This window comes from Manacus candei, unplaced genomic scaffold (assembly GCF_025592945.1).
Source record: "Manacus candei isolate 608988 ecotype Guabito, Panama unplaced genomic scaffold, ASM2559294v1 h1tg000081l, whole genome shotgun sequence".
NCBI classification, from domain to species: Eukaryota; Metazoa; Chordata; class Aves; order Passeriformes; family Pipridae; genus Manacus; species Manacus candei.
Window position 1 is genome coordinate 4,618,167 of NW_026138129.1, and position 14,243 is coordinate 4,632,409.

The 14,243-nt window shown below is 39.1% G+C and overlaps 1 protein-coding gene across 4 annotated transcripts in view; it reads left to right on the top strand.

Annotated features, from left to right (window-relative positions):
* LOC127481614 (plasminogen-like) overlaps positions 1 to 14,243 on the top strand; it is an 87,935-nt gene that overhangs the window by 40,194 nt on the left and 33,498 nt on the right. For 2 of the 4 annotated variants that reach the window (XM_051811073.1, XM_051811077.1), the window contains exons 4-17: positions 491 to 605; positions 1,446 to 1,585; positions 2,180 to 2,300; positions 2,423 to 2,541; positions 3,485 to 3,647; positions 4,201 to 4,331; positions 5,097 to 5,262; positions 5,986 to 6,152; positions 7,072 to 7,220; positions 8,591 to 8,684; positions 10,208 to 10,328; positions 11,060 to 11,134; positions 12,039 to 12,179; positions 13,290 to 13,396. The exons of the other annotated variants lie outside the window; for them this stretch is intronic. In XM_051811073.1, coding sequence (XP_051667033.1) covers positions 491 to 605; positions 1,446 to 1,585; positions 2,180 to 2,300; positions 2,423 to 2,541; positions 3,485 to 3,647; positions 4,201 to 4,331; positions 5,097 to 5,262; positions 5,986 to 6,152; positions 7,072 to 7,220; positions 8,591 to 8,684; positions 10,208 to 10,328; positions 11,060 to 11,134; positions 12,039 to 12,179; positions 13,290 to 13,396 — 1,809 coding nt within the window. The remainder of the gene's footprint in view (positions 1 to 490; positions 606 to 1,445; positions 1,586 to 2,179; positions 2,301 to 2,422; positions 2,542 to 3,484; positions 3,648 to 4,200; positions 4,332 to 5,096; positions 5,263 to 5,985; positions 6,153 to 7,071; positions 7,221 to 8,590; positions 8,685 to 10,207; positions 10,329 to 11,059; positions 11,135 to 12,038; positions 12,180 to 13,289; positions 13,397 to 14,243) is intronic. 4 annotated transcript variants of the gene reach the window in all.

Sequence of the window (14,243 nt, forward strand, 5' to 3'; positions counted from 1 at the left end):
CTTATTTAAACTGGTAAAGTAGTATGTGGGAATCTGTGAATCTGTTTTGTGATCTTCAGCTGAATTCAGGTGACTCTGTTTAAAGGTTTGATTTTAATTACTGTGCATAACCATAACAACATCATAGGAGGTAAGAAAAAGAGAATGTTTCTATTTTCTTATAGTGCCTATTTAAATGTTAAAAGCATATTTTATTATTTAAACCTACTATAGCATGTTTCCAAAATAACCAGGTTGTGTTACATTTATTTCTCTGGAATTCTGACATGGAAGATTTTGCTTTCCCATAAATTTTTCAGTCCCAATTAGTACAATTTAGGCATCAGATAACTAGTAGGTTTTTATAATGTGAATTATTTTTGACAGCATAAGAAAGTCAAAATATGACTAAATGTATTTAAATATATTAACATGAAAATGGGGGGGGGTTATATGCTAGAATCCAATGGACATGTCATGATACTGATTAAATAAGCACATATCATTTCAGTTTATCTTCTAGAATGCAAGGAGGGAAAAGGAGTGGATTACAGAGGAACAGAAGCCAAAACTCAGAAAGGTGTGCGATGCCAGAAGTGGGCTGATAATTCCCCACATAAACCAAAGTAAGGCCTTTTAATATCTGTTTATATATTTTTCTGAAACGTTGTTAAGCCATGCATATGTGCTAATTAGTCTTGTAAGCAATTTGTTTGGTATTAGAAATCTTCTTATAAAATATTTTTGTACCTATCTAGAATAAGATATTTCTCTAATCTGAGTTGTAACTCAGAGACCTCCAAGTGGTGCTACATGATCAATAGAGACATTGTCAGCCTTGGCAGTTGCATTTAAATTTTGTGGTCCTTACATGAGCAAAATACCAGATAGGCAAGCATGTGGTTCTGCTGAAATAAGAATTTACCATTAATCTCACCAGGACTTCTCTCTTGGCCATAGGTATAACATGTGGCAGATGGGATAGAAGTACATAATTTTACCAGTGAATCCACAATTAACATGGTAGTATTTCTTGTATTTAATGAAAAACACCTAATTGGGTTTATTTAGTAACCTTCTATTCAGAATTTATAGTATTCAGACTACAGAGGACTCTCACATTCAACAAATGTCTTCTCCTTGCATCTCCCAGGGAACATGTCCCAGAGGAAACTATTCACTACATGCTACATGGTATCTTGACTGAGCAGTAATTGCTGGAAACCAAATAGTTAAAGTAAATGCAAGTATTAAAGACATGACTGGCCTTAGAGCCACTATATTTCCTGAGGTCTATTGCTATGACACTTCTAACTCTTCAGCAATGGCACACACTAGCAATTTAGAGACCTCTAAACACCAAGATCTACAAAACAGTCCTCAGATAAAGATTTAGTTTTTAGAGTTCTCAGCTGAAGAATTGGGACACTTGCCTTATTCTGTAATCCCATTTAATTCTGTTCCAGTTATACCCCTGAAAAGTATCCCAATGCAGGACTGGAAGAAAACTACTGCAGAAACCCCGATAACGACGAAAAGGGACCCTGGTGTTACACAACAGACCCTGATACCAGATTTGATTACTGTAACATCCCTGAGTGTGAAGGTCAGAGTACACATACTAACTTCTTTCCATTTTTGCAAGATGTGTTTTCAAGAATGTGAAGTTACTCAGATACTTTTAGTTTTAATTGAATATTTGTTCCAAACTTGAGTTTAGTTCAAACTGAAACTTTCCAAAGACATTTTCAACACCAAGAAGGAAGATATCAAAAGACTCTCAAAATAGCTATTCAAAATCTTTTTTTTCCCTAGATAAAAAAATGGTATATGAGTGTATTCACATATCATAGTCTTAGAATTCAACCACATGACAGTTGCTAGTGCAAAACTCAACAAAACATGACAGTAGCAAGGCATAGATTTTAAAATACCACTTAGTAGTTTAAATTCAGCTCTTTTAAAAACTATAGTCTATTATGTTGGCTTTTTTTAAATGAAGAAGTATAAATGTAATCAACTAGCTAAAGGCATTTTACCAAGGAAAATAAGCTTTTAATTTTCAAAAAAAAAGACTGTTCTTCAGCTTTGTGCTCTGCTCAGGCTCTTGAGCTTCATGTCAGATGAGTATGACTGTTTATGGACCAATTCCTCCAGGGCTTTCTGTTTCTCTTGCTCTCATTCTGCATTGTTCCTACAGTAGAGTGCATGCACTGCAGTGGAGAAAACTATCATGGAGTAGTTTCAACAACAGAGTCTGGGCTTGAGTGCCAGCGCTGGGACTCCCAGAAACCTCACTCTCATGGATACCTCCCAGAAAAGTGAGTCTGATTCTGTGATGGTCTATTTATTGTTCATAGTGGTCTGAAGACCACCCTGAACCTGACAGAATAATTGTTACAGCCATTAGTGACATATCTTAAAACTTATTTTTCCTGTTCAGTTTTCCAGAGAAGGATCTAAAGATGAATTATTGCCGTAATCCCGATGGTGAACCTCGACCCTGGTGTTTCACTACCAGCCCAACTAAACGCTGGGAATATTGTGACATTCCTCGTTGCAGTGAGTCTGACTTCTAGACTTCTAGATACAATTACATCTAGATACAAAGAAATCTAGACAGCTTTGAATCAGGGTGGTGCAAGGACCTAGAACAAACAGAAGAGGCTCAAAGATAAAGGAAAGAATAAAAGACTGCTGAATTTTCTCAGCAGTGAATTCTTTCAGTGAATTAATCACCTTGAAGTGAACCTTTGATAGCTCTTTTGAGGCTAGACTTTTTTGTCACAGGTATTTCTAATGGTTTTGCATGGTCACATTTCCCTTCCTTGATGTGTTTTTCCATGACCAGGCATTTCAGCAGTTCTGGTGTTTCTTCTTGGTATTCCTCTTTTCAACAGCTTCACTCTTCCTGAAAATCCTTTGGCTTCTGTTTTGCTCTTCCAAATCAATTCTCCACCTTTTCAGTTCTCTTTTTCTCTAAAGGCCTGTGGCTTGCCATGATACTTTTCCTTGGGACTTCTCACCAGACCTCATCCTTTCTGTCTCTCACTACTTAAGAGTACTTCTCTTTTACATCTGTACCTACATCTGTATGTATCACTGATGGGCCTGCCCCTTTCACCCCAGTTTTCTTCACAGTATTACCACTTGCTTACTTTCCAGCTGTGTTCTGATGGGGCTGCTGGCACTTTTATATCCTGGCTTTTGTATCCTGTAATGTATCTGGCTCTGTAATGTATCTCCTGTAAAGGGGCAGATGCAAATGGTCTTCTGGTCACTGGACTGCTTGTGAAGAAGTTAAATGGGAGAATGAAAAGTTAGGAAATATATCTTTAGATCTTTTCTCTGCCTTTTGGGCTTTTCAAATATTGTGATATTTAAACTTGCAAAGAAAGCTAAAAAACCCATGTAATTATAAAGTTCAAAGTGTTTTGGTTAGTTGCTTTGGGTTTTTTGCTGTCTAGAAGGCACTGATTAATTTTAGTTCATTTTTCTGTAATAGCAACACCCCCACCAGTTCCTCCACCAGGACGTCAGTGTCTATCAGGAAGAGGAGAAGATTATCGAGGCACAATAGCTGTTACTGAATCTGGAAATACCTGTCAGCAGTGGAGTTCTCAATCTCCCCACAGACATGCTCGCACTCCAGAAAACTATCCCTGCAAGTAAGTGAAACCTCTCCGTTATTCAGTGTCTATGAGAAATTCCAAGGCACAGAATTACTTCAGTTTTCTTCAACTATATTGCAAAGCTCTTCAGTTACACCCGCATTCACCACCTACTGGATCTCATATTTTCGAAATTTTTGCACATTTCTTTTTATTCACTTTGTTCTTGGGTACTAGTGTCTCCTTTTCTGACTTTCAAACTCTGCTTGATCGACTTTTTTCCCTGCTCAGGTGAAGCAATGTGGGGTAAGACAGTTACAATTATGATATTTGCTTGGGACTAGATTTTTTCACGCTATGTTCCTGCTGTGCTGCTCTTGGCCTCAAAGTACTCCAGTATCTTAATTCATCCATCAGTCTAGCAGGTGTCTGGTTTAGCACACCCAAAATTGCAATTATTCATATAGTAGATGACACCAGTAAATGACAGCAGCAATTACGCACTAGTAGATACAACAGTAAACTGGGATGCAAGGAGCATTCTCCTTTTGTTCATAAACTTTGATAGATCTTTGTGAGAGACCTTTGTTAACCAGGTTTCCTGTTTCAGGAGTCTAGATGAAAACTACTGCAGAAACCCTGATGGTGAGAAGATGCCATGGTGTTACACCACCAACAGAACTGCCCGGTGGGAATATTGCAGCATCCCCTCCTGTGATGGGACAGAGCCAGAGACCCCTGGTAAGAACAGGAGACAACCAGAAGTGAAGGGTCATCGTGGTTTACTTTGAGAAATCTTGGGTGACTCTGCTCAGTTGTGTTATTGCTGTCACTGCCAGCATTGCCATGTATCAGTTGAACACCTGGGTCTGATGTGGAGCCCTGTGTTCAGTCTGGTGGTTGAGTGCAGAAGGTTTTGAGTCACCTACTGACCCAGATCAGGAAAAATTGCAGTAACAGAAGTCTTTTCATTTTATCAAGCGGTGATTACCTTCACCTCTAAATTTTTAAATTCTCCATGGAAAAGTTAATCAGTTTTACATGCTAGTTCTTGAAAAATTGAATCTAGAGCAAAACCTAAGATAATTTAAGAGCATTGAACCAAGACTCCATGGAAAGCAATCAGAAGAAAACTCTCCTTACACAAGGCAGGTGCGTTCCATATGAGCCTGTGGCAAAGACACAGGCCATCACTTACCCTGAAGAAGTAAAGGTAAGTAATAACATCCTTATGTTAAGTATTTGGCTTGTTAGCTGAAATAAATCCACGTGCGTGGCAGTAAAGTTGATGTACAAGTCCTCTAATCTGGTGTATCATGAAATTTTTACAAACATTTTTTGAAATCTTCCTTTTGATATACAGTCTGAAAAGAATTCTGCTACAGAGAGCGTGCTGTGGTGGTCAGTGAAACACTCTGGCTTGTTGTGTTCTGTTGGCTTTCTATGCTCATGTATACACAACAAAGTATTAAGATGCAAGAGACTGGTTTCTGTTATTCACTACAGCTGTTGATGTGCCTGAGCAGGCTCCAGTTACTGAGGAGTGCTATCACGGCAATGGTGTGACTTACCGTGGTACAGCTTCTTTCACTCTCTCGGGAAAGAAATGTCAAGCCTGGAGCTCGATGTCACCTCACCGACACAATAAAACAGCAGACAACTTCCCAAACGCGTATGTGTATTTCCCATTTCCAGGTTTCATTGGGCAATTATCATCCATGAACTTGTTTTGATTTGCAATCATTACACAACAATGATTTTAAAGCTGGGAAGGGAGTGTACTTGGTAAAAATAATTTCTTCCTTTTCTTCTTAATGTGGAAACATTTTCCATTGACCTTATCTTGAAAGGAACCACAGTTGCCACTATTATGCTTCAGACTAATTAACTGTGTTCTACATTGCTTCTAAAACAACTAATAGTTATCATAAATTTTCCCTTATACTGAGCTTATTCATGAGTTTAAGTCTCTTTCTCCTTGTCCACAGGTCATTAGAGCTTTGAGGAAGGGCTAAGTTGTTTTCTTGTTCCTAGCATTTGTCATTTATTTATTCCAAAATGCAAAAAACTATTTCTTTTTAAAAACTATTACTGTATTTGAAAAATTAAAAATAATTATATCTTTGCTATACATGTATGCATTTACTTATCTGGATTTTTAAATGGTATTCTACTATAAGCATTAATTAATGAAGAAGTACTTGGCATATTTAAATACTCTGTATATGTGTCTTGATTTCTTTATGCTGGAAAAAAGATTTCAATTAGCAATGACAGAATGTACATGATAAATGATATATGCTAACTCTGTAATACACCTGCTTTCTAAAATGTTCTTTTGAGTTCTCCACAGAGCAGTGGCATGGATAGGAATATAATACCTTTCCATTTGTAGGGACCTGAGACAAAACTACTGCAGAAACCCAGATGCTGATGGCCGTCCATGGTGCTACACCACCGACCCTGGTGTGAGGTGGGAGTATTGCAACTTGAAGAGGTGTGATGACCATGAAGCACAGACTTTACCAAAACCACCTCAGACAACACTGGAAACAAATGCTGGTGAGAATACTTCCAGCTTCCCCTAGAGATGTTCATAACCAGCAAGCTGGTTTTTATGGAAACATCTTCACAAATTTTATGAGAATGAAATACAGGAAACTCCAAATAAATACAGAATCCACTCTCTTTATTTTCTGAGCATTCTTCTACAATTTTATAGCAGGGTTTCTGTATTTGATTTGGAACTAATATCACGTCTTTTACCTACTACATCTGGCAATACTGGAAACAGATGGCTACTAGTGTCCACACTACTATGGGAGAGCAACTAGCAAGGACAGAAAATGCAGCAGTGTTGGCATTTTGCTGGCAACTGTTCCATGCATTAACATTTCCAGGGTTCCATTTCACATTAGAGGACAGCTGACTTTTTTTAATTCAGTTCATAGAATCAGGTTGGAAGGGACCTCTGAGATCATCAAGTCCAACCCTTGAGTAGATGGTTAGAGTACTACAGCTTTCAGCTTTCTTTCTTTCTTTTTTTTTTTTTTTTGCTATGGCGCATTTTTCTGTTTAGAAGGCTAATAATTTTGGCTGAACATGTATTACTGCTTTTTACCTACTGTAAAATTTGTCATTAGACAGATATCAGTGTCTGCAAGTAAAACACTTCGTGTGTGCATAGTCTTTTGTAGCCCTGACTTCTGGAGTCATGAGGGGTCAACTAAATCTAAGCTTCTTTGATTTATGACTTCTGTGATAATGGGAAAAAAAACGTTTAAAATGCAAAGAAATTAAAATACCATTGTTAGGCACCATTAACACTATGTTGCCCTTCTTTCCTTGTCTACATATTATGTAAGACATGTAAGTCCTAGTAGTATTTCCTCAAATTTATCTCTGCTTCACCACTGTCAATTATGGATGTGGCCAAACAGCCCACAGCTAACAGTCATTTCCTTTTTTTCCTTCTGTACAGACTGCATTAATGGTAATGGTAAAGATTATCGTGGCACAGTAGCAAAAACTGCAAGGGGCAGAACTTGTCAAGAGTGGAGTTCTCAGAGACCTCATACCCATGACTATTTCACTCCCACAACTCATCCAAGAGCAGGCCTGGATAAAAATGTAAACAACTGTTCATTGAATACTTCTTGTAATTGAGCTTTGGCTGTCTTCTTCAGGGTTCCTCAGCAAGCATTTTATGGTCTTTGTTAATTAGTTTCTTTTCCTCAGTTCAATCCAAGAACCTGATTGTGCTATTTCTTGCTGATGTGGGCAATCTGTACTTCTGTGGGACACAGAGATGACCAGAAGCTCTATTGAATGCTTCTGCAGCACAACCAAGGGTCTTCAGATGAGCTCTTGCTTCTTCTCACTACTGAGCGCTATCCAGACCACTGTCTGTGGGCAGAACCTCTGTCTCCTCTGACAGAAAGAGCACCTGGTCATAGATTTCAGTAGTAACAGCGACGGGTGAGATGGTGATGAATCCAATGTTCGATGCAAGTTCCTTGAGATATATAATGGATTGTAGCCCCCTATCCTCTGTTAATTCCCTCTCCAGCCCTCCAGCTTCTGCCACAACCCATTATACAATGTTATACATGTGCCTGACCCACCCTGTAAGGCGATCTCTATTTCTAACCTTCATCTCCGAAGTCCCAACACATGTACTCAGCACTAGTTCTCTAGATTTCCCTAATTTGTGACAAACTGTGTATGTGATATAAAGAGCTTGTTTGATGTTGCCAGATTGAACTATATTTTCACCTGGTACATGACTTTAGAGCTTGCTTTAGTCAATTATGTGATGGCATCATATACACTGCAATGAATTCCACCTCCGATTGGAGAAACTCCCTCTGAAAACCAGTCTACCAAAACTGCTTGGTTCTTACATTTGTCAGAGTCTCGGTAGCAAATATTTTCTCCTTTTCCCTAAGACACAGGATATATTTCAGGGTAGGGAAGGGAACTAGAAAAAATATGTGGTGGCATGCAGTTGTGTGAAGTGTCTGTGCTGAGCAGAGATCAGTCAGTATGCCCACTAAAAACCTAGAGTGATTGAGCTAACCAGGTACCCCACATCTGGGTGAACATTGGACCCTGCATCACCAGGTTGTGCTAGAGCAGCTTACACAATACTCACCTGCCCCAGAGTCATGTAGCCAGATTGGATGTGAGAAGATCTCAGGACTGACCCTACTACTTCTACTAACTGCAGTGAAAGCAGGAGTAGTTTAGTGCTTTAGAAAACCTCATCTGGGGTCAAGATCTCCTACTTTTTGAGAGCTCAGAGGTCCAAGGTTGCATTATTGAAGCTTACTGTCTGAAGACAGTTGAAGAAATTTCATTTTTATTATCTTTTCCTAAAGTCACAGAGCAAACAGAAAAATTAAAAGGAAGTAAGAAAAAATTAATTTTGTTTTGGAACTTTAATTGATAGGCTTTTTTATTGCACGGTTAATAGCTGGTGTTTTTGTTCTTTGTTACAGTACTGCAGAAATCCTGATGGAGATGTGAATGGACCTTGGTGCTACACAACAGACCCGAGAAAAGCCTGGGAGTACTGTGACATTCCTAAGTGCCGTAATTATTCCTTTAAAGACTAGTGTATCCTTTTTCTGTAACCTTTTATGACAACTGGAGGACATTCAGTGATTAGTCTGAAAGACTGATTGAAGTGCAATAGCTTTAGATTGGAAAATAAGGCTCTTGGGAAGTGATGTTCAAAGTCTACGTCTGAAGTTTTAAGATTGATGCTTGTTCTCTGAAAGCCTAAAATGCAGCACAAGATATACCCAGGGCACACTGAAGTTTATGGGGTTTTGCCATGTGTTTCAAAATAGGGTCATTCCAACAGGAATTTTCCCTGCTCCTACCTAGTCACCTGGCACAACTCTGTGTGTGGCGAGGCTGAACAAGGCATAGTCTTATCCCAGCAAAATTTTTGCACTCCATGCTCACATGGCTCTGGTTCTGTTCTGGATGAAAACCATATCGACCCTTCTCTGATACTGTACCATATCTGATGACTGGAAAGTGCATCTGGCCCTAAATATTTAACCAGATGCCCTTGTCTTTGTTAGTAGTAATCAAGTCATTTAGTAATGTGAATGAGGTGGTACAACAAAGTGTAAAATGAGAAGGTTTTGCAACATTTTGGTTTCTACTCCTTTCATGTCTGTCAACAACAAAAGCTATCCTAGGAAGAGGGGCAGTTTCCACTCAAAAGAAGGGTGACTTTCTTGCTGCTTTATCCTTTCAGCTGTGAGCAGAAGAAAATGTGCTCTGATCAAAACCCCAAAATGGAGCAAATAAGAAAAAGAAAGATGTTCTATGTCATGCACACAGAGTAGCTGTAAAAATAGTACTGCATTGAAAGTGTTCGGCTGGGACTCTTAGGGGGGAAAATTCCATTTGCCGATTCACTTCTTTTTTAAATTAATACTTTTTTTGTTCAGATGTTCCTCTAAAGAACAGAAAAAACATGGTGTTTGCCGTTAATTTCATTAGTTAGTTCCTTTTGCTGACAACAAATTCTAAATTCTGTGTTGATAAGAGTCAGTTTTCCATGGCCAAACATGAACTACCCTTTTTGAGAACTCAGAGACATCTGAAGTACCAAATGATCCTGAGATAATAGTGGACAAAATTTTGTTCCAAAGAGACAGGGTTGAATTTCACATTCTCTACCACCAAGATTAGCTTAAAACATCTGCCAGTGCAACTTCTATACTGCTGGAATCTGTAAGAATACATTTAAAGATGTTGAGAGAATTTATTTTTTTCTTTCTCTCTTTTTCCTTCTCCTTCCCCTTCTGTTTTTTTTTTGGGGGGGGGGGGGGTTGTATCTGATTGTAGAACTATTCATGTGTAATTTGCTGACTACTGGAACTGTATGTGAAAAAAAGTTACCAGGCATTTTTAAGTGTTCCAGATGAAGGTAACCTGACAAAATATCAGTGGTACGTGGTACAGAATTGCCTGAAGAGAATCAAAAGCCAAAGTGACAACTGTAGCATGTTCACCTTCTAGGTTTCTGAGTTCACAATGAATGCATAGCATATACATTAAACTTCCTTATAGTGATTTTTTTTCTTATTCTGTAGCTCCTGCTCAGTATGAATGTGGAAAATCCAAGTTCAGACAAAAGTTGTGTGCTCAAAGGATTGTTGCTGGTTGTATTTCCCATCCACACTCCTGGCCCTGGCAGATTAGTCTCCGTTCGAGGTATGACCATTCCCCATTACATTAGACTTTGCATGCAAAAGAACATTGCCTCTCATATGATATTATAGTATGTGGTTGCAGCATTATAAAGTTGATTTTAATTTAAAAATAGCTCAAGGGTAAACATTATGTTTCATAATCTTAGATAGGTCATTTAGACAACCAAGAATGCTCTATTTTGTGACAAATACCCATCAGATCAATAAAAGAGCTAATTTCAAAAACATTTTTACTAGAAGGCAGAATGACTTTAAAACTGCCACTATATTCTACAATAGAATCAGTATCCTGCGAGTAGAAGCAACAGTTTGAAGTATGGCTAGTACAGATCTTGATCTGTCCTTCCATGTCAGTATTCGATCCTACTGGCAAAGTTATTAACAAAACTAAGAATCAAGGCTAGTTGGAGAGCTCTCTGACTGTGATTAGAGCTAGAAAAAGCCAGAATCTCTGAAATGGTGAACCTCACTGCACACAAGGTTTTCCAGTAATAGGAATAGTGGTTAAGAGCAAAGATCTAGGTGTTTTCATACAAGGCTTTATAAAAATGTCCACAGAAGACTACCATCATTATAAGAAACATTGTCCAAGGAAAGCAAAATGTTCCTTATCAAAATTGTGGAATAATGTCTTTAGTTTGTAAAGGCTCACATGTTAGAAAGATTACATGATTAATTACAAGCAGAATTAACTTTCCCATCTGAAACCAATGTCTTTTTGCTCTATTACAGTTATGGCTTGCATTTCTGTGGGGGGACTCTGATAGATCCTCAGTGGGTTCTTACTGCTGCTCACTGCTTAGAAAAGTAAGTATCTGTTGTGGCCCACACCAACATCTTTTTATCCTAGATAGAAAATCACAGGAATAAAAAAAGAGACCAAATACCCGACCTGAGCTGGTTGCAAACAGCTTGCAAACAGTTAAGAATTCAGTACTGCAAACAGTTAAGAATTGAGAACTGCGTGCAATTTTTGTTTGGCATCACAATGTAAAAAACCCCATTAAACTATTAGAAAGCATCCAGAGGAGGGCCACAAGGATGATGAAGGATCTGGAGGGGAAGCCGTAGGAGGAGTGACTGAGGTCACTTGGTCTGTTCAGCCTGGAGAAGAAGAGACTGAGGGGAGACCTCACTGCAGTCTGCAACTTCCTCGTAAGGGGAAGTGGAAGGGCAAATACTGATCTCTTCACTTTTGTTACCAGTAACAGGACTCGAGGAAACAGCATAAAGCTGAATCAGAGATGGTTTAGGTTAGACATCAGGAAAAGGTTTTTCACCCAGACAGTAGTTGGGCACTAGAACAGGCTCCCCAGGGAAGTGCTCACAGGACCAAGCCTAAGTTCAAGAAGCATTTGGACAATGCTCTCAGGCACATAATGTGACTCTTGGGGTGTCTTGCATAGGCCAGGAGTTGGACTCAATAATCCTGATGAGTTCCTTCCAACTCAGCAGATTCTATGATTCTATAGTTCTATGATTCTAATTGAGCTGAGTCTATTTGTCATTCATTAAAGCTGAGTTTTGACTGAAAAACAGAGTGACAGTGATAACTTTTGCCAACTTGATTTCATGTGCCATAATAAGGGATTAAGTTTACACCAAAGCTGGCTATCTGACTTTGATAGAACAAGGTGCCAAGTAACATCATAAGTCGTTTATGTTCTGGGTGTGTGTTCATCAGCTCACCATGTGCAATCATTTCCAATAGGTCCTCACGGCCATCTTCATATAGAGTATACCTTGGATTACACAAAGAAGCAGCGTTAGAGCCATCAGTACAAAAACTTGATGTGGAGAAATTGTTCAAGGAGCCACGCAGGGCAGACATTGCTCTGCTAAAACTCAGCAGGTACCCTTTCACCTTAAGCATTCCTTTGTTCTGATGGGACAAGTTGACTAAAAAGTGGTTTCTGCTGCTGTTGCAGTAATGTGCGGCATTTCTGCACACTCTGTTCAATTAGTGATTTAAGATCCTCTCTTTCTTGCCTTTCTGCAGAAGCGCCAGGGCTTCAGAAAGTGAGAGGGATGCCTTGTTAGGGGAGGAGGGCTTAGGGACACTGACCCAAGGTGGCAATGTGCTGGGTGCCAGCTGCTGGGAGGGAGATAGTGGCAGCAGAAAAGGAGGAGATAGTGCCTAGAGGAGCTTTCAGTGTTTCTATATGCTTCTTGATAAGGTAATGAGGATTGGAACATGCAATATTAGCACGAAGGCACTCCATACCATTTCTGTGCTGTGGTAGGGAGATTTCCTCTTCCACCAGATCTGGACAGTGTGCAGGCAAAGAGTGTGTACATTTGATGCAATACCCAGTATGGCCCTTCTTGCATCTCTTTTCACTCATCAGAAATGCTTTCTGTGGAACTGTGCAATCAAAAGGAGTATGTCCATAGAGCAGCAAGCAGATGTGAACATGTGGTTTGGCTTTGATTTGTTCGGCTGCAGTGCAGGTCCAAAACAGATGAAGGTTCAGTGTAATAATGTGGGTTTGTAAATGGGCCTTAGCTGTACCCACTCAAAGGCAAGTCAGAAGAACTTAGGTTTTGCTGTGTGCTAAATGTCCCGTTGGAAAGTGAATTATAGTCAGATTGGATGTAGGCAGAGCAAGCTAACCCATTTAGCATGTGTTAAATGCCACTAATTCATACCCTTTCTAATAGCTTTGCAATTAGGTTTTGCTGGCTATGCATTAGTCTAAGTCAAAGCACTCTCCTGGATTTATGCAGGTACTTTTTAGTATCAAAATACTCTAACTGTTCTCAATTTCAGACCTTTTCCTTGTGTTTATCGCTTTCTGAGGGATTTGAGCCTAAAACAAAAACAGTTTTGCACATCAGGAAAAACCCTTACCTGAAGCAAAGAATGTCAAAGATAGGTGGCTGAATGCATATCAAGTCTTTTTAGAAACCTGAAGGTGGTATCAAGTATAATTGTGCTAATGATTATTCCTGTTTCTTACAGCCCAGCAGTCATTAATGATCATGTAATCCCGGTTTGTTTACCAAAAGAAAATACTGTGTTAGGAGGAAGAGAGGAGTGCTATGTCACGGGCTGGGGGGATACAAGAGGTGAGACAGCCTTAACACATCTAAAAGCTCAGTGTTTGGAGACTGGTATATACTTGAATTCAAAGTGTATTCTCTTTGTGCCCCACACAAGCTATCGATGAAAAACTTATTTCATCAAAATTCATTAGGTACTGCCATTCTTTCCACTCTCTCCTGCTGATATGGATTCTCCTAAACCACTCAATAAACTGAAACCCTCTAAACCAACACTGAAAGAGGAGTACGAGACCTAAGGAACCACTAAGTCTCTCTCAGTCCACTATGCTTTTCCTCAAAGTGGGCTTTTATCCTATCAAGGATAGTTTTTCCACATTTAGGTTATTTCTTGATCACATAAATGTGAGTTTGCTCATTCTCTTAAATGCTTTTTCCTCCCAGCCAGCCTGGTTCACATCTCAAACAAATACAACTCTCATTTTCAAAACCTCCCACTGTGTCTTGGTTGAGAAGTGCATCAGTACCTTCTCTGCCTCCTTGCCCATCATGCCATTTTCAACTGTTTACTTCCTAACACATCTCTTCCACAGAAAACTCAAATATAGAGAAATAAAATGGCTTGGGAATGGCTCCCACAAATTTCAGTGGGTACTGGATCCACATGGATGTAGTGTGAAAGCAGGAAGGTCAATCAGTGCAGTGTAGATGTTGATGGGTGGTAGAGGGTGATAAGTACCATAATACCCATAATGCTTACTCTTTTTGGTATATCTTCATATTATGCATGGGAAGTACTATGCACAGTGCATAAACACTATGATATTTTACTGCTTATCCATATCCTGATGTTTGTTTTGTGAATATGATAATTGCCTTTGTCATTCATTCTTTTTTGGTTTTGTTTTCATTT